Source organism: Mustela putorius, unplaced genomic scaffold (assembly GCF_011764305.1).
Source record: "Mustela putorius furo isolate JIRA1106 unplaced genomic scaffold, ASM1176430v1.1 tig00000992_pilon_pilon_pilon, whole genome shotgun sequence".
NCBI lineage: Eukaryota > Metazoa > Chordata > Mammalia > Carnivora > Mustelidae > Mustela > Mustela putorius.
In genome coordinates, this window is record NW_025421526.1 from 2,781,753 (window position 1) to 2,807,755 (window position 26,003).

The 26,003-nt window shown below is 35.6% G+C and overlaps 1 protein-coding gene across 9 annotated transcripts in view; it reads left to right on the forward strand.

Annotated features, from left to right (window-relative positions):
• The window catches only part of PMS1 (PMS1 homolog 1, mismatch repair system component), an 85,189-nt gene extending 79,276 nt beyond the window's left edge, over window positions 1–5,913 (forward strand). For 7 of the 9 annotated variants that reach the window (XM_045086474.1, XM_004763369.3, XM_004763370.3 and 4 more), the window contains 2 exons: window positions 2,437–2,597; window positions 5,676–5,913. In XM_045086474.1, the coding sequence (XP_044942409.1) occupies window positions 2,437–2,597; window positions 5,676–5,840 (326 nt within the window). In that variant the 3' untranslated portion in view covers window positions 5,841–5,913. Of the gene's footprint in view, window positions 1–2,436; window positions 2,598–5,675 lie in introns of those variants that run through there. The other 2 variants (XR_006608507.1, XM_045086476.1) reach the window with 1 other exon arrangement.
• Window positions 5,914–26,003: the final 20,090 nt, after the last annotated feature.

Genomic DNA, 26,003 nt, shown 5'->3' on the forward strand with positions numbered 1-26,003 from the left:
TAAGATTTTTTTTTTCTTAATCTATTTTTCTAACGAACTATGTGGTATTGCTGGCAGGTGCCACTCTTTTTTTCATAAAAAATAGTACCACAGCAATTTTTTAAAAAAAAGAATAACTACTTCCCTGTCTTTTCTAAGAACATGTTTATGCTTTCAGTTCTCAGCTTGTGGGTAGTGTTTTTTGTTTTTGTTTTTAAAGATTTTATTTATTTATTTGACAAGGAGAGAGCACACAAGCAGGGGGAGCCATAGAGGGAGACAGAGAAATAGGCTCTCTGATGAGCAGGGAGCCTGATACCAGGCTCTATCCCAGGACCCTGGGATCATGACCTTTGCTGAAAGCAGATGCCCAACAGACTGAGCCACCCAGGTACCCCGTGGGTAGTGTTCTTTAAGTCCTGTTGAATACTAGGTACTTCACAAGGCACCAGAGATATAAAAATGAGTAAGAGTCACCTGCAAACTGACTTGATTTGGTTGGAATTAGTTTTCTTAGATTGTCATCAGCATTATTTACCTTAGCAGTAACAGATCAGATTTAAAACTCTGTTTTCCTCTTTTTTAAGCCTTTCTTTTCCTTCATTAATTTTTATGTCATGCTTTCTTAAAAAACCATTTCTCCTCTTCGTGAGTTTGTTTTCTTGGACGAACTTTGGATGAGCAGTTTGCCAGTTGTCACTAAACATCTTTGAATGATAAGGACGTTTAAAAGAGAGGAGGAATACATCTGACTCTGAGGGAAAAGATTCTGAATGTGATCCTAAGAATTTTGCTCATTCACAGGATTAGTTTTTTGTTCTGCATCAATAAGAATTCTGTATTTTAAGAAAGTGAAAGCTTGTCAAACCACTTACTCATTTGAAATATTTTCCCTGAAAATTGGGAAGCATTTCACAGAATCTTATGGAAAATTCTTGAAAGTTTATTGTTACATGGTTCCAAATGTCTGTAAGTTTCCCATATCAGAATTTTGCAAACATGGTGATTAAAATATTGCTCAATTTCCTCATCTACTGCCAAATACTGTACGCATATGCACAAGTAATTCTGTGAAATGTGTAAGATTTTCCAGGGAAAATCTAGTCACTATTAGACTCTTCAGTCTAATTGTTCTATAAAAAGGTAAAGAACCAGCAATAGTGAAGTCTCTGGGCTAATATTTTTGTAATTTCCTTCTCTATATATGCAAAAAGATAGAACTCTAATATTTTGCTTCTTCCTCTTTGCCTGTATAAATCCTGTTTCAAGTCCCATTTAAGTTCCCCTGGTTGCTCGAACTCTTATTTTGTCTTCCTTGACCAAACTGTGTTTTACTCCTCAATGCTTGATTATAGATCTTCTGTTACTCTCCAGTTGTTTCCAGGGGTGCCTGCTCTGTTTAGTGTACCACCATTGCATCTTCTCCAGGTCAAGAAAGTGATCTCTAACTGGAAACAGATTAGGGATAGGATCACTGATGTCTCAGGACCTGAAACTCTTCAAGCTGTATCACTCCTCTTTTTTCATTCATCTGTTGATAGCTGCCACTTACCCAATGTTGAACTGTCTCGTTTTCTTAGTTCTATATAACATGGGTGGGCTTAAATATTAAGAACGCTGTTACACAGAGCCAAAGAAGTTCAATATCTGCTGTTTTGCAACGTCTTAAAGTGAATTCTAAAGCCAAATTTGATCCTTTGGAATTTATGCTCTTATGGATATTTTACCTCATGATATATCTAATCATGTAGCTTTTTTTAGTTTTATTTTAGTCACTAAATTATTTAAAGTAGTTTAATAAATAATGTCAGTTTTAAATATTGTTTTACTAAGATATTTTGAGTAAACATTACTGATTAAACAGTATTTCATTCTCTCAAACTAGTAATATATTAATGTTACTATTTGCAATATATAAGTGTGTCAAATCAAGGCTATGCATAAACCATAAACTTAGTGTTTATCAATTATATCTCAAAACTGTAAAAAAAAATTACTATATGAGTATTTTTATAAATTGTAAGTTAAAATAATCATAGAAATAATTCAGGCCTTCAAGTTAGTATTAAACTAGTAGAATACACTTTGAACAGCAGCAGTTGTTAAAACACTTAAACCAGTTTTATTTTAATAAATATCATGGGACTTCATTTTCTCTCCAAGGTAAGAAATGTTCTAAACAAATGTAGGGAACAGAAGTGCAATAACTAAGATTAAATTAAATGATATAAAGCACATGTGGTGTCTCTGACGCTTATGACTTAATGTGAAGTCCTATGGGAAATTACTATTTGTTCTCCAACTAAGGAACAGAACTTTGTCCTTACTACATTAAATTCTAAGGAAGGTTCACTAAATGTTTTTAACAGTGATTTTGTTTTTAATAGACATTTTCTGGAATATAATTTAAACAAAACTAACCATATCTACATGTGGTTTTATTTATTTTTCTTTTAGGCATTTCCATTGCTGAAGACTACTTGGAAATAGAAGAAATGGCTAATTGTCTCCCATTCTATGGAGTGATGGACTTAAAAGAAATTCTTAATGCTATATTAAACAAAAATGCAAAGGAAGTTTATGAATGTAGACCTCGCAAAGTGATAAGCTACTTAGAGGTATTTATTATTAGATTATGTAGGTTGGTTAGATTTTAACATACTTAGTGGTTTCTTAATAAAACAATAAGGTTTCAAAATAGTAAAGTTTCTGTAAGGTCTATTTTTTCTAAGAAGAAATACTACTAAAAAAAGAAATCCTTAACCTCTGCAAGAGAAAAAGAGATAAAGTGAAAGATATATTATTGAATAAAAGGAAATATTAGTTACCTAGGAATATCTACCACAAATAAGAAACATAACAGTGGGTTAAATAAGTTCTGATGTAATATGGGATGGAGGAAGATTATAAGGTTTTAAATGTCATATAGGATAGTTGTTGGAAAGTAATAGTGAATGTCTCAATGTTTGAATTCTCTCCCTCAAGTTTGGTATTATCTCAAAAACCTCAAGTTTGGTATTTATCTGAACATAAATGAGATTTGTTTTCTCCGCTAAAAAAAAAAAAAAAAATGGGCCATTTTTGTTTAGAATATAATCATGATGTCCCCACTGTATTCTGAGGACCAGACTTCAGGAAAGTCCACTTTTTACCCTTTCTGAAGATTGTATTCAGTAGCATTCTATAGGTCCTTCAAGAGTTTTGACTTGTGGATGTTCCTAGCCTATTGCATGAGCAATTTAACACTGATAATTTCTAATGACTTCAAAGGAATCTTCTTGTGAAAAAGGTAGAATAAACTTAAATGAAGGTTGAAGGAGGGTAGTATTTTGTATATTGAAAAACCATGTGGGAAGAAATATGATTTTAGAAACAAAAAAGTGGTTGGCATTAGGTATAAATATTTTTACTAATATTATACCTCATTACATTAAGTCAGTTGTGGATTGATTGTTTTGGAAGAGAGTCTAGGGAAAAAAGAGAACTATAAGATCTACAGGAATATTTAACGTTTAAAGTCAAGCTGAGTAAGATGACTCAGAAATAGACAGGAGAGTGAAAGAAAAAGAGGAGTAGATATAAAGGTCAAGGGAGGAAAGAAATTTGAAAATGAGAAAGTAGTAGCAGATTCTTTATAGGGTAATAGTTGCTTGAAGACCATTTGGTATGGTTGCTGGATGGCAATGATAATAGAAAAGTAGTCCAGATGAAAGACTCGCCAATGGCAAAAGAGTAAGGGCAGTAGTGAAAAAGTGTAGGCAGCAAGTCATATGGTGGTAAAAAGAAGAAAAGAGAGATTAGCTTGTCTTTGTTATTGGTGGAGAAGACTGACATAAAAGATTGGTAAGCAGATGTTCCAAAAGAGGCAGGAAGGAAGACAAGGGTAAAGTAAAGTTTTAGAAAGGAGAAACTTCTCTCAATCAGAGCAAAAGGGAAGGAAAGTAGAAGTAAAACTGTTTTCAGGTAAACTTGTGATGTCATGTATGATACATGTGATGAAGGTGTAGGAGAAGTTAGCTCCTGAGAGTGAAGAGGCTAGGAAGGCATTGGGGATTTGAGTATAGTAGAAAAGATCAAAAAATAAGAGCTGTAGGTACTATAAGAGAAGATTGATTAGAGAAGACCAAGTAATGTCCAAATGGCATTGAGCACTGATAAGAGCTAACATTGGTATTGGATCCAGCCAAGATAGCTTGGTGATTTTCCAATAGTACATGGTACAGTTTATCCAGGTATAGGGATTAAAGGTGAATATGGTACAACAAGGGGGTGAGTGAGCACATTTGAACCCATAATGTACACAGGAAACTGTGTTAGGTCCTAGATTTTAAAGATGAATTAGGTTTTGTAGGCGAGGTAAACACAACACCAGGCAAGGTAGGCACAAGGCAAGATTTATTAAAGGCACTCTCCGGGGCGAAGTTTCAGGGCTCAGGAGAAGGGGAGCCAGGAAAGTCGCACCAGGAAGAGGTGGGCACCCTCGGGCGAAGTTCTGAGACTCTGGAAAGCCGGAGTCAGGGAATTTGCACTGGGAGGGAGTCTGTGGGGGTCTTTTATCAGGCCAAGGCAGGGCCTGGATTCACTTCCATATATGGTAAGATATTTGGTGATAAGAGGGTATGGGGTGGGGGCTCCTGATACTCCTGTTTCCTGCATAGGTATCGGGTTACCTATGGAGACATGACCTGGGCACCTCCTTTTGGCGGGAGAGTCAAGGGTTAAGGAAGGGGGGGACTGGAAGATGGCGGCCCTGGCGGTCATTTCTGTTGTTCCTCCTGCATTCCCGGAACTGTCGACCCAACAGGTTTTAGTAGTAGGAATCAAAAAGGAATACAGAGAGCTAGAAATAGTATCTTTAATGGCTTACTATCTGTGCCTTACATAGGGAAAGATGACAAGAAGGGTGCTGGTGCAGAGCGATAAAGAGGGACTGAGGAGATTAAAGGTCAAAGTGAAGGAAAAAATAGGTTTAGTTGGAAAGGAGTAGGATAATGGAAGAGGGTATGTGGTTAGAGAATTATATTAGGCTCAAGCTCTTTGAAGTACAATTTGTTTTTAAATAAATTTAAAAAGAAACCAGCTTTGCTAATACCATTTACCCCTAAATGCTCAGTTTTCGTATCTCAGAAAATAGCATCACCATACCAGAAATGTGGACATTACCCTTGGTTCCGCATCCTTCATAACCAGTTCACCAACAGGTTTTGACTTTACCTCCTGTTCATGTGAGGACTCTTTTTAATTTATTTATTTTTATTTGTATTTTCTTAGAGAGGGGTGTGGGGAGGGGCAGGTGGAGAAGGAGAGAGAAAATCCCAAGTAAGTTCCATGCCCAGTGTAGAGCACAATATAGAGCCCAACACCAGTCTCTATCCCACAATCCTGAGATCAAGACCTGCATTGAAATCAAAAGTTGGACACCCAACTGGCTGAGCCACCCAGGCGCCCCAAAATTTTGTCTTTTTATCTGTTTCGTTTCTCCGCACTAGAATAAAATTTAACATGAGCAAGGATATTTGTCTTATTCTCTACTGTGTGTAAAACGTACAATAGTGATGAACATGTAATATGTGTTTAATATGTGTGTGAATGAATAATAAGAATATAATCTGTTTTCTGTCTTCTTTCTTGTCAGGAATAACGTGTTTTCTGCTTCAGGGTGTATCGTGGTATAACATGTGACTTTCTCTTCACAGGGAGAAGCAGTGCGTCTATCTAGACAGTTGCCCATGTACTTAACCAAAGAGGATGTCCAAGACATTATCTACAGAATGAAGGACCAATTTGGAAATGAAATTAAAGGGTGTGTTCATGGCCGCCCATTTTTTCATCATTTAACCCATATTCCAGAAGATACCTGATTAAATATGTTTAAGAAAATTTGTTACTATTAAAATTGTTTTGGTAATAAAATAATGGGAGTCAGTCTTTAAACGATCTTTGTACTATCATGTGTTATAAGTGACACTTCACTGACTTTTATATTTTAAAAGATTTTGAAAACTTTAATGTCAACTATTTGATTTTTTTCTCAAGAACCAGCCTTCATAATTATTGGTTGTAAACTCAAAACTGAAAATACCTCGTATTCTTGGGTGGTTGATTTACTAGGGGCTGTGGATTGAATTGTGTCTCCAAAATTCATATGTTGAAGTCCTAACCCCCACTGTGACAGAATTTGGAGATGGGGCCTTTTTAGAGGTAATTAGGTTTAGAGGAAGTCATGAGGGGAAGGGCTCTCATGATACGGTTAGTGCCCATCTAAGAAGAGACATCAAGAGCTTTTATTCACTCTCTCCCTTTTCTCTCACCAACTTCCATATGAGAATACAGAGAGATGGTGACCCTTTGTAATCCAGGAATAGAGCTCTCACCAGAAACCAAGCATGCTGGCATCTTGATCTTGGACTTCCAGTCTCCAGAACTGTGAGAAAATAAATGTCTGTTGTTTTTTTAAGCAAGCCAATATATGGTATTATGTTATGGCCGCCTGAGTGGACTAATACACTTAGCAGTCCTATGCCAAGAGAAGTCAAAGAGTGGGCTGGCATATCTGACAGAAGTTGTCCATGTTGTTTAAAATAGGATGGAGAGACAGAATGGGAGAAAGTGAGAAAATAACAGTTAGAGGAAGAAAATTTAGCTTTCAAAATCCTGCCATATACTTCTCTTTTGGGGTAACAGTTTAGAAATTGCTCTCTCTTATATGGGAATTATTGGGCATTGGGGTCACCATTTGTAAGAGAAGATAGGAAGATCCCGAGATTTAATAGAAAATTTAGGTAAGGGGCGCCAGGGTGGCTCAGTATGTTAGAGCCTCTGCCTTCAGCTCAGGTCATGATCTCGGGGTCCTGGGATCGAGTCCCGCATCGGGCTCTCTGCTCAGCAGGAGCCTGCTTCCTCCTCTCTCTCTGCCTGCCTCTCTGCCTGCTTGTGATCTCTGTCAAATAAATAAATAAATCTTAAAAAAAAAAAAAAAGAAAAAAGAAAAATTAGGTAAGCTTATTCGTTATGTCCTTTAAAAAAACTAGGTCCCCTGCATACTGCACTAAAACCCTTGATTTCCAAAAAGTCGAAACATTTTTAATGGATATGTTTTTTTTACAAAGTAAGATGTGTTATACTGGGTACACGATGTGCATACTCAGTCCCATGTCCCATAATTCTCCAGAAGTTTCCGAGTCTTAAGGACCCTGTGTAAGAGGTACACGTCGTGATTCACGGAATTCTACCCGCAGGCAGGCCAGTGTGATCCTCTTACCCGTGATACCCCAACACTGTATTTTTCCATCCCCTTGGGAAGTCTGGGGCCGCTCTCTGGGAGGCATTTCTGAGAGTGATCCTCTAAATTACTGGGTAAACTGAGGAAAGAGCCCCACGGAGATACCGGAGAAGAGGGAATTCGCAGCACACGTTGGAGCCGCGTGAAAGGACATTCAGGCCTCCTCGTGTCGCTGCAGGGGCCTCACGACGACCCGCGACACGAGTGCGCTCACCGCCGCCTCGACGGCCCGTCCGCGGGTGACGGCGGCGGGTGCTACTGCGGCTTTGCCGGGCGCGCTCTGCCGGCTTCGCTCGTCTCCCGGGAATCGCCGCAACAGACTTGGGGCCGGAGCCGCCGCGTCCACCGCAGGGTCCGGCGCAGCGCGGAGCGCCCTGGGGGGCCGCCGGCTCGCTGCGGGCCGTTGGGGGCGGGGCTGTCGCTGGGTCCGCGGAGGCCCCGGAAGCCCCGCCCCTCGCGCCGCCCGCGTCGCCCCCCCCCTGTCCCCCGCAGGCCCCCGCGGCCGCCGCGGCCCCGCGGGACAAAATGGCGGCGGCGGCGGCCGAGGCCCGGCTCCGGGCACGGAGGTCACGGCCGCCGCGGCTGGGAGGGCGGCGCCGGGGTCGGGGCAAGGGGAGCAGCGGGCAGCGGAGAAGCTCCCAACGGCCCGTTTCCGCCTGCGGCCGCGTGTGCCGGGGCGGGGGCCTCTCGGCGCGGGATTCCCGAAGCGCCCTGAGGCCCCGCGGCCCGCACAGCCCGCACAGCCCCGCGCGAGGGACGCCGGGCCCCGCACGGGCAGGGCCTCCCCGCCCGGGAGCGCCGGTGCGTGGCCGGGCCGGGCCTGCCGCGCCGCGACCGTGGGACGCTCGGACGAGGCCGTGAGCCCCGCGGCCCGGCGCGTCCGGTAGACGCCGTTGGAGGCCCCGCGGCCGCACCGGTGTCGGGCTGCGGTCGGGGACCCGCAGCCCCTCTCGCCGGCGGCCTGCGGCTCTTAGCCGGAAGTGCAGAGAGGACGTGTCTGCTGGACGCGCAGTCGCGAGCGTCTACACGGCCGTGGCCAGCCCGTGCCGCTGGACCCGGTTCACAGAGTCTCGGAGGCGAGGGGATCCCGGCGCTCTCCCGGCGACTGATGAAACGAGCGCCTCGGGGCGGCAGGCGGCCTAGTGCCCGGCGGGGTCTGCCGCCGCTCCTGCGGGACGCCGACCACCGAGGACGGAAGGAATACAGTTCACTGCAAGGACGGATTTTTTAAAAAATGACTTGATGCTGTCCACTACTCTATAAGCATGAATAATAATAATTACCTCAGTCTAGATCTTTTGGTTCATCTCACCTAAACTTAAATTTTTTATCTTCGAAACCATTATTGTTTCCAGGAATACTAGCACTGAAGGCCCCCCGCCGCCACCTACGATTCTCTGCTTATATTTTACTACACTTTTTATTCCTCCTTAAGCCTCTACACATGAATATAATGATCTTTTCTTTAGTTTTTAAAATCCTGTCCCGGGGTTATCAGATTTGAACCACTGCCCTATCCTATATCACAGTTCCCCCAAGAATCTCAAATCCATCTCTTTTAGCTCATTATTTTTCACTTCTGCAATGAAGATGCTGAACTTGACCCCTAAGTGCACAATCTTTTGTAACATGCCATATTTTTGTTTCTCCCCGTTTTGTCTTGAACATTCATTAGCAGGACCTGGAATAACCTCTTTTCACTTAATTATTACTACATTACCGTTAACCATATTCAAGTGCCTCTGACCTAGGCCACTTTTTCCATAAAATCTTTTAAACTAATCAGTGGTGGAGGATTGGGAGTGTAGATGTCTTCCACCCTACTCAGATTGGGCTAGAAATCGCTAAAACAAACCCCTCCATCTCTACTTTAGTTGCATATTCATTCCTTTGTTTATTCAGTAACATTTACACTCAGTGCTGAACACAACATGAAGACATTCTTTGCCCTCTAAAGGAGAAAAACTTGCAGTATAAATGAATATTTATGGAAGCATAAAGGCGCACCCACTCCGGCTTGGAGAGACCTGTGGGAGAAACTAGTAAGCAGAAAGTTGATAAGGAATGATCTGGGAGAGGAAAGGAAAAAAAGATATTTCAGGCAGACGGAGCAGCTTGTGTCAGTGCCTTGATGAATTCAAGGAATTCTACATCATTGGATCTTGAGGAATAAACGGAGATTGGATTAGAATAGTAGAACATTGTTCGTAAAGGGTCTCAGGCCTCTAAGGATTTGGAAAAAATTTTTAAAGATTTTATTTATTTATTAGAGAGAGAGGGAAACCACAAGCAGGAGGAGAGGCAGCAGAAGAGGGAGCAGCAGAGTACTTGCGGGGCAGGAGCCTGACACAGGCTCCCACAGGCCCTGAGCTGAAGGCAGACACTTAACTAACTGAGCAACCCAGGTGCCCAAAGGATTTGGAAAATTTTATCATAAGGACTGTGGGAAGCCATTCACATTTTTAAGCAGGGAAGTACACTGTAAGGTTTGGAAGACGTTAGCCAAGTGAAAAGCAGATAGAACAAGTTAGCAGGCTACTTAGCAGTTGGTTCAGACTGTGCGCGTGATCCAAATGCATAAAGGCTCTGGAGTAACAGAGTCTGTTGGACAGGCACTGAGGCCCCTCATAGCCTTATGGGGGAGTTTCAGTAATTTAGATTCTCTGAGATGATGCCGTAATAGAACTCAAGTTCCCTCGTCTTTTCTGGGAAGTCAGATTGATGATGAGATCGGATTACTAGAAGAATGGAGTGTCTTTGCCTTTCCTTTCTTTACGAAGAAGTCAATGTAATTGCAGCTCATTCTTTTAAGTTTCTCACAGACTAGGAAAATCATTTGATTTCTTTTTAGAAAATTATTAAATCAGATGTCTAAGTTGTAATCTAGGCTTGTATCTGGGCCTTTTGGAAACCAGCCTGAAGTTTCTAGCTGTTCCTTAAATGAAACAGTTTTGTTTATAAAGGACTTCAGTATTCAAATATAATTTCCTAGCAAGACAAAATAATGGCTGGAAAATTAAAAATTATCTTTAATGTTGAACTGATTTGATTTTTAAGAACTTTCTTGTAGGTATTTTATATTTTATAATTTAGATCCTAGAAATGAGTGATGAGTTAAGAAGAAACAAGCAAGAGATTGGGAATGGATTAAACATATTTTTGGAAGAAAATGGTATGTTCTCAAAAGTTAATTTTATTTGTTTAAAAAGGACATTTTTGTTTTAAATTTGCTTTCTTTTAATCTAAAGACATTGGTAAATAACAGCAAATTAACTTGCAAGGCAGTGATGTTATCCTGCCTAAAAATATATTTTAAGTGATTCACTAATAGTAGCAAAAAATATTTCCATGTGTCTTTATATATAAGTAGCTAAATGTACATAAGGTACTTATCTATTTTGAAGTTCTTTGTACCTTTTTGGGTCTGTGTCTTTAGCTTCCCTAGTTGTTTATATATATATGTATATATATACATATAAACTGTCATAGATCAAACATTTTCCCACATACATAGTGATGATCCTTGATGTCCCAGATAAATATAGGATTTCCACTCCACACATGTAGTTTCTAACTTGTCAAAGATTTTTTTAGAGACAGTCAAATTTTAGCTATTTTCTCCACTTAAAACCAAAGCTAAATGTACATACTGCTCTGCTCCAAAGATGGAAGGGTACTTCATGTTTTCTAGATTTCTTCAGATGAGAAGTTTGAGGATACCCTTTGTATGCTAGTGCATGAATATGATCCAAATCAGCACTTCCCAAAACTTTAATGTGCATAGGAATCTCTTGAGCTTCTTGCTAAAATACATGTCTGATTCAGTAGTTCTGAGTAGGATCTGATATTCTGCATTTCGACATTTCTACTGGTTCAGGAACCACACTGGGTTAACAAGAATACATATGATCCTTTGCCAAATGTTAGGTTCTTGAAGTAGAATACAGATACATTTTTAATATAAATGGATACTGAAAAGCAAATAATCAGGATTATGAGTCTGTTTATGGTTCTCTATTCTCAGTTTTCATTGGGAAGTTAGCTTTAGGTTTTCTTCTGGGATACCATTCTTTATTTACCTTGGACTTAAGGCTATTTGTGTGGCTCAGTCAGTTGAGCATCCAGCTCTTGATTTCTGCTCAGGTCATGATCTCAGGTCCTGAGATTGAGCCCTGAAGCCCTGCCTTGGGCTCTGCTCAACGGGGAATCTGTTTTTCTCCCTCTCCTCATGCCCCTCCCCCTGAGTGCACACACACACTCTCTATAAAAAATAAATAAGTAAATCTTTAAAAAAAGAGAAAAAAGTTGTATTTCTATATTCTCAAGAATGTTATTGAGGTAGCTGGCTCCGAAATGGCCACCATCCGTCCTTACCTTCTTGTGCCCACAAGTAATTCCCCCCACACTTCCTTAAATCTGGGCTAGATTAATTGCTTTAATCATTAGGCTTTAATAGAAGTGACACTATATGCCTTCCAGATAAAGTCCTAGAAGCTTTGTAGCTTTCCTGCTGGCTCTCTTAAAACAGTTTCTCTGAAGAAGTCAGTCACCTCATAAGAAGTCATTCTACCTTGAATCTGTTAAAAGAAAGCACAAGCTAGCCAAATGGAGAAAGGTGTTTGACTCCCTATTTCCAGTTGTTCAGCCATCCTAAACTCAGGTGCCACATAATAAGGGAAGATGCCTTCAGGTGACTCTAGCCTTAGTTGCCCTGTGTGACAACTATATGAAATACTTCCAGTGAGAACTGCGCGGCTGAGCTCATCAACCCCCAGGACCATGAAAGATAAATTGTTAAACCACTAAGTCTTGATGTGGTTTATTATACAGAGATAGACATACAGAACACTTATATTATGCCAATTTGAGAATGTTTATTACCAAAATGTCATGTTGATCTTTGAGAAAATGATCAGTATAAGAGTTGCAAATTCATCTGAAATTTTCATACAAAAATGTTATAGTTTTTTAATATAAATTTATTTATGAAATTTCTAGCATTTTCCTTTTCTCTTTTTTTCATTCTTAAAGATTTATTTATTTATTTTAGAGAGAGAGAGTTCACATGAGCAGGGAGAAGGGCAGAAGGAGAGGGAGAGAAGCAGACTGTTCCCTGAGTGAGGACCCCAACTTGGGACTCAGTCCCATGACCCTCAGATTATGACCTAAACCGAGATGACCTGAGCTGAAATCAAGGGTCAGGCGCCTAACCAACTGAGCCACCCAGCCCACATTCTATTTTCTTCTCATGAAAATGTTCTAGCATTAAATAATTTATATTTAAGAAATAATTTATATTTAAATTATGATTATGTCTTTGAGATTGGAGATACTACTTTTGAGGATTATTTGAAGATCTGATTTTCAGCTCTTCCACTTAATCACTAGAATTTTCCATTCTTACCGTCCATGTTGTCCCCTATCCATGGGATCAAATTATGAGTGAGAAAGGTATTAATAATTTTTACTGAATATTAACTTTTCTTTTATCTTTGGTTCATGTTATGACTTGTCTAGATATTATTCCCTATAATAGTTTCTTAAGGGCAATCTCCTCTGGGCTTTACCTCTTTCATAGAGAATTATTTCAGTGACATTTGAAAACTTATTCAGATTTATTCACTTACTCTGTTTTTACTAGACATCTATCAAAACCACCTTGGGGAATTCAAGTCACCGAGGGATTCAACATTTAATAAAATATAATCTCTGCCTCCGGAAGATTTGATCTATTAAAAGAGAATAGTCCGCAAATAACCCTGTTAGAATCATTGTTGAATGAGAGGAATAAATATGGAGGAAGGTTCAGAATAAATGCAAATCATATCAGCAAGGGTGATCCGCTTCATGAAGAATATTGCACAGCTGCCTGTGGGGGCTGGGAATTTTTCTTGTTTTGTTTTGTTTTTTCCTGAAGTTTTTTGCATGTTTTTTGTTCACTTTATTTTTTTCACACTTAACATTTTTAATGAATACTTTCACATTCTTTCATCATGATTATATAATGTTGGATATACTTCTAAAAATAATTTTTTATTCAATTTATTTAAACTTACAAAACATAGTATACCCATTCGCCTCCTACCTCCATCTTCTACAACCACCACTTTGCAATCTGTATCTTCCGGTTTGTGTTTTAGATTCCACATTTAAGAGATCAGAGAACGACTTATTTTACTCCACATCATACCCTCTAGGTCCACTCATGTTTCAAATGGCAAATGTTACAAATTATTTTATTGCTAAATAATATTCCATTGTGTGTGTGTGTATATATGTATACATATACATATATATACAAAAAATATTGTGTATATAGATATACACCACAATGTTTTTTTATCCATTCATTTATCAGTACACAGGTTGTTTTTGTATTTTGGCTGTTGTAAATAAATGCTACAGTGAACAGGGGGTGGATATATCTTTTCAAATTAGTGTTTTCTTTTTCTGTCTTTTTTTTTTTTTGATAAATATGCAGAGTAGGGATTGCTGGACCATATGGTTCTATTTTTAATTTCTTGAGGAACTTCTTACTGTTTTACATAGTGGTTTTACCAATTTACATTCCCATGAACAATGCACAAGGGTCCCCTTTTCTCCACATCCTTGCCTGTGCTTGCTATCTCTTGTCTTTTTGACAATAGCCATTGTAACAGGGGTGAGGTGATATCTCATTGTGGTTTTTATTTGCATTTCCTTGATGATTAATGATGTTGAGCATCTTTTCATGTACATGTGAGCATATGTATATCTTCTTTGGAAAAAAAAGTTTGTTCAGATATATTTTTAATTGGTTTGTTTGCTTTCTGAAGAAAAAAAAATTTGAAACAGTAAAAAAAAAAAATGTGACTTGATCGCTTTTTATTTCCAAAAGGATTTGCAGTGAATTATAATTAAAAAATAATTCAAAACCATTAACATAGAAGAAGACATTCAAATTAAATAGTAAAGGTATGTGAAAGAATACAGAAAAAATAAGTTGAAAAAGCTCTGTGGGTAGAGAGCAACAGCTAGAGTCAATAGGAAGAAAGGAAGAAGCCCTAGATTTGGAGGGAAGCTGTGTTTCATCACCACACAAGTTCTTTCCTCACTTTCTTCTTCTCACTCATAGCTTATGGGACTCTTACCTCTGCCTGGCCTCCTCCTTTTTTGTTTGTTTTTTAAGATTTTATTTATTTTTTTGACAGAGAGATCACAAGTAGACAGAGAGGCAGGCAGAAAAGAGGGAAGCCGACTCCCCGCGGAGCCGAGAGCCTGATGCAGGGCTTGATCCCCAGACCCTGGGATCAGGACCTGCGCCAAAGGTCTGAGCCACCCAGGCACCCCTCCTTCTATTTTTTTTTCCCCCAAAACAATGAAATAAGCCCTAAACTCTAGCATTTGTGTTTTTCATTCATTCAGTGCTTGGTATACTTAGTATTAAAGTCACTAAATATTGTAATATTTCTTATATATAGTTTTACCTCTTCTTATCTTTATCACCCAGCATGGGGCCTAACCCAAAAGGCAATCTACAATTATCTGTATATTTGAATGATAGCATTTTATTTAGCACTCTTCCCTTTTAATTCCAAATATGCAAATATTGACTAACCAGTACTCTTACTCCTCATCCAAAGGAGGGTCACAGGAAATAATATTAGACATTCTTTTAGAAACAAATTTTGAGGGGCCCTGAATGTCAGACTAAAGATTTTTTACTCTAGTAAGAGCAGCTACAAGTTTTTAACTAGACAAGTAACATTATCAGAATGGTACATTAAGAATATTAGTTTAAAACATGTTGAAAATGAATTGGAAGGAGTAAAGAAGGTTGGTTGAAGAAATCACACTGCTAGAATTGCATTTATGGTATGCATAAGTGTCTCAGTCATCTCATTCTCATTGTGTTCATTCAACATAGAAGAAGAAGAAGTTTCTTTAGAAGAGCTTGAAGAAGAATTTGACATTCTTGAGGTATAAAAATATGTTAGTTCTAAACTTAAATTCAAAGTAAATTTTAAGATATATTTTTATTTTCCATTTTTCTATTTTAATATTTGCCAGTAAAAGGTGTTCATTAGTGACTTTGGATGATGATCAAAACATACGTAACAAGAATGTTGAGTTTATGGTGCACATGGACAAAAAGATGCTTTTAATTTATTTAGTTTTTCTTAATTTTCATAACAGCAAATATTCTGATGTTTTGCCTTGGGGGAAAATGTATATTTTGTTATCCTTCTCTCTAAACTTCATGGGTTCCATGTCCTTATCGCTATCTGTGGACTTTCTGCTGCATTCTGTAAGGGCCGAAATATTTCTAGATACCTCTTGGTTATTATTTCTTTCCCAACCACAGATTACACTTCCTTTTTCTTATTTTGGTTGATCTTGGCCAAGTTTTAAAAAGAATTAGATTAAAAGGGATTTATATCATTGTGAATGGTATAAAGAAACATTCTGTCATAAAGGGGGGAAAACCATGATGTGAATGGCTAGGATATTTGGACTTTAAAATGAAACAGTTTCTCTGAAATTAATCTCTAAATTATTAAATTTCAGGCAATTTAGGGATATACATTTTGGGGGAAAACTGCCTACTCTTGTATATATGTTAAGATTGGTCCTAATACATTTTTCTTTTCCCTAAAGGAGGAAGAAACAGAAACTATAAGTGAAGATGGTAGTTCAAAAGAAGCACATGATATGTCAGTGAAATACACAAATTTTTTTTTTAATTTATCACTTTTAGCCAAATATAAGACATATCTATTCTATATAGAAGAGTCAGCAACACAGTATGCTGTAAGACTGTGGGCGTTGGAGTTGGAAAGCTTCAGGATTAAATTCTGGCTTTATCCATTACTAGCTCTGTTATGATAGACTGTTAATGTCAGCGTGCCCCCTCTATATTATTGTATGCAGATAATACTTTGCCAATTTTTTAAAGACAAAATAAGGGACAATGTAAAGCGACTAATATAATACCGAGGGCATAGTAGATATCCAGTGAATATTCGTTCATATCCCTTATCTCTTTTCACCTATTTCTTAAGAGATACTGCAGTCAAAAACAAAGCATTTTATTTTTTTGCCCACTTGCCCTGCCCCTACCATCTTGCTGGCTTCCTTCCTTCCTTTTTTTTTTTTAAACAAAGTGTTTTAAAAATGCTTAGTCTGTCACTGTACATCTAACAAATGCATATCATCTTCAGTAAGTTACTCATCATTACAGCATCTTAGAGTAATTAGATGCTGACAGTAATTTGATACTATGAATTTACAGTTATTTTTCTACTAAGATAATGAAAGAAAGCCTCTCTGTAGTTTAAGTTATATTTTCTTTGAAATTTGCTGTAGTATATGGTTATTTTTGGTCTAATTCTTCAAGGAAAAGAATAAGAACATTTTGAAGATCCAATTCAAGTATTTCTGGAAATTTATTGAATTTCTTTATCCTTTTCTTCTCCAATTCTTCTCATTCATAACCATTTTAGAAACAGATTGCATCAACTCTCAATGATGTAAAGTATCTTTCTAAGGCATATCTGAAACCACTGTCACTGTAATACCTACTGGGGTGGGTGAGTTTTATATATTTCCTGGGGCAAATCTTGACAGTTAATGAAAGCTCTTATTCCAGTTCCTCCTTTTTTTGACTAAAGAGACCATCTTTATTTCAACAAAATGCTTTAATTGGGTGACAAGGTTGAAGTTGAAAGTTATATTTATCCCAAGGAGATTTTACCAAATCTTCTTTGGAACTCAGAATTGAGTAGAAAAGTGAGAGTAGAGACTAAAGCTCTTCAACGGTTCAGGGTAATAATAAAATAGTTAAAATTTGTTTAAAACTTACTATTTACTAACTACTATTTTAAGGCCTTTATATATGTTAACTTATTTAGAGAACTAGACATTCCCTGAATTTTAAGTATAGGTTTTAGGTGACTTGAAATGAAAATGAGAACTGCTTTAAAAAAAAAAAAAATCCCCACAAACATTTTTCCATCTGCTTCCATCTTTTCTCTCACACACACATACTTCATTTTAAATGTTGCCTTCCCCATCTTTCCTGTGTGCTGACATGCTTCTCTGTTCCCAGCTTCTTTCTGCCCTGTGCATATGCTTTTGGCACACATGCATCGGTGTACTTAAAATCGCGTTGCACACCGCACCCAGTCTTCCAAGTCAGGAATATGGGAGCCATTTTACCATCTGCTCGATCATCTCGTCAGCTCACTTCCTGAAAGCTCTTAAACCTCTTCTCACTCATCAAAATTCTTGCCTTAACGCAAGCTCTAATCACTTTTGGCCTCGACCATATTGAAAGACCTTTCTTTTTCTCTAGTCCTACCCATTTCTTGTTCATATTTCCTGTTGCTACCAAAGAATCTTTCTCAAATACAAGTCTAATTAAATCACTCTTACTGGTTATAATCATGGTTACAAATCAAATCTCTTAGCATGATGACCAAGCACTTCATAGTCTGACCTCAGTATACCTTTTCAGCCTCATATCCAATCATTTTTTTCTCTTCTACCCTAAACCTTGACATGCTAAATTGCTTGCAGTTTTCTAAAATAAACCTTAGTTTTCCTGCTTTCCTATACGTTCCTCTTTCTCAAGTATCTGTCTCCCAATAACTTAATCCCTCCTGCTGTACCCCAGGCCACCCGTCAAGCTTTGCTTTATCCTGCAAGACTCAACATTAATTCTTGAGAATGGACTCTTGATCTCTGTGAGCAAACTGAGCATTCCCTCCTTAATGGTTTTTCATAGCATCTTGTACATATTTTACCATCCTTGCCACCTTACTTATTTTCACATTATACATGACTTTATATATAGTTCCTGTCTCCGAATACATATCTTTCCTCCTTTTTTATGTGACCATACTTTCTTCCTATTGTATAAAAATACGTATATTTCTAAATATGTCAATTTTTATTAGTATATAATTTTATAATGTATAAGATATAAATTAATTCTGTCTGTTATCTCCACTAGATTTTGACACCTGAAGGGCAAGGCTCTCTTGTGTTTATCTTTATAGCCTTTATAATATCCTGGTACATTGGAATCAGTAAATGAAATTTATTTATTTATTTGACAGTTATTTGTTGAGGGCATTTATAAACGGGGAGTGTATTAGATGCTGATGAAATCGCAGAGAACCAACCACACCAACGGTCTGGCCTTTAGAGACGATTCATTCTATGCTTAATGATTGTCTTAATGAATTGATGTAAACTTCCTAAACCCATTTCTTCAAATGCAGAAAATATCATTCATGAAGCAGAGTTTTTTCTCTTTTTTGTGAAGCACTTTACTTATGTTACTTTACATACTAATCTGAATTCTAAATGTTAATCTGAATTAATGCTATTATATTCCATTTTTTTATAGTGTAAGAACACCTCAAAAAGTATCCCTCAGGAGTATCTCATCAATGACAGATGAAGAGGTTAGGATTAAATTAACTAAGAAATTTGACAACTTTTTGGGACTGAATGACAAAAAAGTAAAATTTTACTACTAATTAATTATTAATAGTTTATTGATTTTATAATGATTAATTAATTTAATAAAATAATTTTATAAGAATCTATGCTACTCTCCTGATATTTTTTTAGAATTCCATGTGAGTTCCTTACTTTCATATGTGTTTGTGTATTTGTATTTGTAAATAGTATTACAAATACATGAGAATAGCCTTAAGCTATATGTATATACAGTTGAGAGAAGGATTATTCACCATTGCATGGTGGCACCTCAATGAAGCTGGTAGAAATTCTCTTCAACTTTATATTTACTTATGAACCAGATGAAACATACACAGAAATTAATAGACTCTTTTATATACACCACCTAGGTTTAATAAAGTTAGCCATATTGTCTTTAAATTCAAGGATCTAAAGTGTGTTCCGTGGCCCAGAAGCATTAACAGCACCTGTGAGTTTATTAGAAATGCAGAATCTCAGCACCACCCCCAGTCCCAATCCTGTTGAATCACAATCTGTATTTTAACAGAATTCCCAAGTTATTGGAAACTTTGATGCAAATCAATTTTAAAATGAAGATATATATATCCAACAAAACTTTCCCCCTCTCCCATGCTATTCACCGCCCTCTCTCACAATAGATGACTGTTCAAAAGCTGATACATGTCCTTTTCATCCACAGTTTGAATTTTTGTTGCATAAGTTTGGATTTTTAATTACACACACATATGCACACACATTTTTTAAGTTTTATATAAATGAATGTTTTTTCTGCAACTTTTTTTTAACTTGAACAGTGTTACTGAAGTTAATCCATCTTAGTCAAGGAATTGTTACTTGCCCTGGTGTTACCAAGACTTTCTCTCACATTTTCTTTTCACAGTGTTTTTTTCACTCTGCTTTTCATGCTTGTCAGAGGCACCACACAAGAAGGTGATTTTATTGAGGGTCTTGCAATAGTGACAGCAGTCATTAAGAACATCTCGAAAGAAGGGGACTTGGGTTTTATAAAGGCAGGCAAACAAGGAAGTCACGTCACTGGGGAAAGGTAGAAGTGGGTCATACGTGGGATGGATAGAGCTTGTTAGAACACAGTGGTCTTTGTAGTTACTCAGTTCTGGGAACACAAAATGTGGTGGGATTTTTCAACTACCACTTGTCTCAGAGAACACAGGGTTCAGATGAAGTTCAACATTGTTACACTCAAGCACTGGTTTTGTCTAGAATTTATTTTGTATACAGTTTTTTAAAACATATAGATTATCAGTTTTCAATTATCCTAATGACATTTATTGTTACTAAGGTACATCCTTCCTCCAAAGATTTTTGAATTCTCTATTCTGTTGCATTGGTTTCTTTGTCTCAGAGTTAATACACTGTTTTAATTATTACAGCTTTATAAAATAAATCTCTTGTACATGTTCTTGAAGAGTATCCATTTGTTGAGTGCAGATTTACACACACACACACATACACACACACTTTCATTAGATCAGATCAAGCTCATTAATTGTGTTGTTAACACAAACATACATGAACTGTTTTTGTTTCTCTGTTAGTTATTGAATAGTGAAAGAGGATGTTAAAAATCTTTCACTGTGATTTTGGATGTTTTTACTTCTGGCTCCAGTGGAAGGTTTTTGTTTGTTTGTTTTATACTAATATAGCTTAGATTAAATTCATAAGATGTGAAATTTTTACATCTAAGAATATGATTTTTTTAAAAAAGATGCTGTACACATCACCACATTTACCCTCAGAAAGGATGGTGGTAGTTAACTCTCACATCAGCAATAATTGTCGGTGGAGATTTTCCTACACCTTTGCCAGTACCAGTTATATTTGCTCAGGCAAGCAATATACCTTAATATTATTTTAGTATGCATTTTATTGATTACTAGTGAAGATGAAAATATTTTCATATGTTAATTGAGGATTCTGTTTCTTCTCTTGTGAATGCCCTGTTCTGTGTTTTACCAGTTTCTTTTTCTATTTAGAGTATCAGTAGTTTTAGTATTTGTAAAACTCCTATGTTGGAGAGAGAAAAACTTTGTTCTATACGTTGTAAAAAAATTACCAGTTTATTATGTATATTTAACATGGTGGTGGTGTATTTTATCATGTAGATGTTTGGGATTTTATGTAATCAAATATATTAGAGAGCTTTTTGGTGTTTTTTTTTTTTCTTGCTCTCCTAATGTAAATAATCACAATTCCAAAATTATATAAATGTATGTTATTGTTTTCTTCTGGTACTTAAAAAAATTTTTTTTATTTATTTGAGAGAGAGAAGGGTGAGGGGCAGAGTGAGAGGGACAAGCAGAGTCTCCACGGAGCAGGGAGCTGGATGGATGTGGGACTAGATTCTGGGACTTTGAGATCATCACTTGAACCGAAATCTGACACTTAACCAACTGAGCTACCCTGGCGCCCCTTGGTCCTTTGAAATTTCTAATGAAAATCTTTAACTATGGAAATACTTTTTGGTCTGAGAAGTGTCATGAATATCTACGTTTCTCTTCTAAAATGTTAGCCAGTTGTCTCTTGAACTTAATAAATAATTAATGTTTACCTGAAATGCTGCCTTGCTCATATGCTAAATTATAATACGTTCAAGTATATTAGCTCTGTGCCCTTAACCTCTGCACTTTTCTTTATCTATAAAATTAAGATAATAAATTTTTTGCAAGAACTAAATATAAGTAATTAAATCAAATGTAAATATGAATAAAACATGTATACTGTTTAACACATTGACTCAGTATATGCTCAATAAATCAGTTATTATTATTAATTTTTTATTAACATTGTTGATTCTACTTTATGATCAGAACCAAACTTTTTATAATTATTGCTATGTAAGAAATTTTAATATCTGGTAAGGTAAGGTAAGTTTCCATCCATATGTTTCTTTGGAGCCTAGGAGATTATATTTATCTTTATGTGTTAAAATCTTATGTTTCTTTACCACTTACTCTCCACAAATTATATATCTATCTGAGGTTTGAAATACTGTTCTTAATTATTTCATCTGTTGTTTTTTCCTGAGAACTACTATTAGGAATATTGTTGTCTTTTAGTTATGTTTTATTATGTTTTATTTCCAATGTTATTACAGTTTCTTAAGCTTATAAAATATTTTATTCATTTTCAGAGGCTTAATATGAGAATTAAGAAGTTTGGTATAATTACAAATGAAGAATTCAGAAAATCACCAGGAAATTCTTGGTAATCACTGCTTTTCTAATTTAAAAAGTCTTTTTAAAAAAATGCTAAATCTGAAATATTTTCTATATGTTAGCTGCATAGTTAGAAATTTCTCATAGAGCATTTCTTTTTTATTTTTTCCTTAAAGCTTTGGATTCAATATATCAACTGGTATGTACTGTCACTATTCAAAGTATTGCATGAGTGCTTATAAATATGCTATTAAGGTAAACATGTGTAGGACATAAACACTATCTATGAGTAATAGGTATCAGAATTACCCTTTTTTGGTCAGCCATGAAAAAACCCTAACTTCAGTTTTCAACTTTCACTATCTTTTTTTCATGACCCCAAATTTTTGTTTGAATTTAGCCAATAGGGAAGACATGTTCTAGGAAGGTTATCAGTTTTCCTGCACATCTTGGCAAAAGGTATATTCTTCCCTTTTCCTTGTTCAAGTACATTAAGTAAAAATGATTTTTTGTTAATTATCTCTTAAGGAGCTGATGAGAGAAACTGAAGAGAAAGAAACTAACAAGTGGGAGATGAGGAAGGAAGGAAATAGGGTGGTTTAACAGGATAGGTGTTAGTAGATACTGAAAAATAGGCTTTTTAAGGATATCAAGTATAGGAAAAATTGGAAGTATAAATTCTAGAGGAAATATTTATAAATGGAAGATCAACGAGTAAAAGTTGAGCAACTGATATCTTGAGCAAGACAGCTATGAACCTTATATTACTATATATTACTATATATTTATATATATAGTATATATACTATATATATTATATAGCAAGACAGCTATGAACCTTATATAACTATATATATTACTATATATAATACATATATAGTATAGTATATACTATATATCCATAGTATATACTAATATATAGTATATACTATATTATCTTTTAAGGAAAATTGTGCAACAGAATATACAGTAATATATACTACTATATAATATATAGGAAAAATATATATAGTAATATATATATAGTTTTTATTAACTTTATTATAATTAGCTAATATTAATTATATAATAATATAGTATATTATATTTATAATATATAATAATATTATTATATTTATAATAATATAATAGATTGATTTGTTATAAATTTATTATTTATATATAGTTTTTATTTATTATTTATTATATATTACTGTATATTCTGTTGCACAATTTTCCTTAAAAGATATAAAAAACATTAATACTTAATATGTTACTAGGTTTAATTCTAATTATTATGGATTATATAGGCTGATAAAATTAATCCAAAATAGTATGAACAATATGGAAAATAAAATGATTGCGTGTATTAACTTAGGTTAAACACATTTTTAAATTAATTTGCTAACCATTTGCTTTAGATAGCTGAATTATTATTAAAATACTGTACAATAATTTATATACATAATAATTCGTAGAGCAAAGGAAGATCTCAAAGAGAAGTTTTTATCTTTTAAGGAGGATTAAATTTATTAATTGCAGTTTGTATTAAGTATATCTCACTCATTATATTTTAGTTCTTTGAGAACTAATAGTTAACATTAATCAGTCATTACCTTTGGAGTCAGTAAATATTTGAATGCCTTTTCCATTGTAAACATTAGATTAATTCAAATTATTTTTCTATATTGGAAAAGAGATTACACATTGCCTATAAAGATGTACTTCAGATGATAAGTATGGTTGTGTATATGATTCGTAGAAAGTAAACTTAGAAACTTATAATCATTCTTCATATGTAAAAATTTTTAATTTGTAAGTAATAGGTAGGGGTGAAAAAGTATTCAAATTTGCTTTTTTTGATTGATGTACAATTTTTAGTAACTCTTCTATAGCTTAAAATAAGTTTAGCTATGTATTTGATTGAAATATGATTGGTATCTACATTAGGAAAAACACATAGCAAATCAATAATTCTGTTGTCTTACATTTATATAGGATGCCTTACAAATTTCCATCATATACATATTTATGTAATTTTCACAGAAATACTATAGGTCATTAGTGTTTTGTAGATGAAGTACAATATGCTTAAGTAACTAACACAAGTTTGTCCCTGGCAAATCTCTTTACTCTTGGTTCATTTCTTTTTTACCATGCTGACATTCTACAGAGTTGCTTACAGAATTATACTTTTTACACAATTATACTTTTTATAAAGACAAATATTTGTTTATTTTAGTCATCCCTGACTATATTAAAGTTGTTAACACAGAATGGGAAAAGATTACCTAACTGGATTCCTTAATATGAAATGTAAAAATAATTTTCTAGTGAGTCATCTTGGCCATGTTGAGTACAGAACCTGTTTTAAAGTCACTTTTGGGAAAAGATATTTGAAAATACGGAATGGTTTTTTAAATGATTGTGCAGTTTTAACGCCAGTGTAGTTTAGCCTTTAATCCTTAAATTTATACAACCTACCTGCAGAGAAAATGTGTCACAGAAGAGCTGATTTTGTATACTACAAAAAAACATTGTTTAGAGTGAAAAGACCTGTGTTCTGATTATGGCTCTGGTACTTTTCCTAGTTCAGTGATCTTCACAAAGTCATTTATCCTCTTTGAACCTTAGGTTCTCACTTAAAAAACGGGAAAAAGAATCTGATAGGATTATTCAGGTGAAACAAGATCATATACATCAAAGCACCGTAAATTTTTTTCATTTTTCCCTACTGAAATCTATACATATGTATCTCTGTCACTTTTCTGTCCAAAAGAGAAGGATGAGATTATTAAAACTCTACCACCAGTAAGTAAAATTTACAAATAAATACTTGAATTCAGGAATAAAGTTTCCTCTTAAAAGGAAATTTGATAAAGTGGTAAGAGTAAAGTACATTGTGTAATATAGTAATTTCATAATTTCTTTGTTCTCTAAGTCTGGAGTTTTAGTCTTTTGAAGCTAGAGACACCTGCAGTTGTATTTCCTAAAGTTAGTGGTTTAGTTGCAAGTACATGGCGTCTCAGGTTTCCATTTGTATGAAGCAGCTTAAAGAAATAATATTTTGAAAAAAAAAAAGAAATAATATTTTGAGTTTTATACTTTCTTTTAAAAGTGTGAAAATGAGGACATTTATGTCAGAGAATGAATAAATAAAGTATATAGCAATAATTACATAGTTGGCACAAGACTAATATTTATAATTCCCCTACCTGCCCACACATAACAAAATCTGAAACTCAGGGGAAAAAATCTGTAGCAGGTAAGGTAATTTTAGATTCCTCTAGTAAAAGGAAATTCTTATCTTTTGTCTTCAATGTCTACAGTCTACAGTTACCTTAATTCCTTGGCCACTATTAAAATTTTATATATTTATTATGTTAAAAGTGCTTCCATCGCAATCTAAGATGAGTTGATAATTATCTGTTAAATTGAGTCAGTACCATATATGAATTGCCAAGCTCTCATCAGCTGTGGAAAATTGTACTTCAGTCACTTTTCGTTCAGCATCTGCTTGAACAAAGGTGGGTTTAAATAATTCCTCTCCAGTATTTACTTTAACTTTAGGAAGACAGTTTTTTGCAGCAAAATTTGAAAATTTCTTTCCAGTACTAAGGAGGACTTTAGGCAGACACATGCCTCAAGGAAGGAAGGTAGAAATTTGGTTTGCCTTTTATATTAATTTTAGAGTAATCTATTTTTCTTCAGTTTGAATTGGATTGCAAATAAGAGTTAACAGAATGAAAGGAAAAATGACATTTTTCACTTGTTTTAAATCAGGTCTTCATGAGAGAGTTTGCATTTTACTTGAAATATGAATTCTCAGACCATCAGATTTTCATATTTGTTTAAACATTTATCAAGCATTGAATATGTTAGGACTTATACTGTGGAGAGAACTCAGGTATATAATCTTCAGTCATTCTTTGAGGGTAAAACTATTATCCTCATTTTCAAAGTGAGAAAATGGATATTTAAGGGAGCACTTAATGTAAGAAACATGTGATTAGTATCATATAACACATCTGAATTTATGTCTTTCAATACTATGTGTTTTTTAATTTTGGTTAATATGAAACTTTTTAAATTATAAA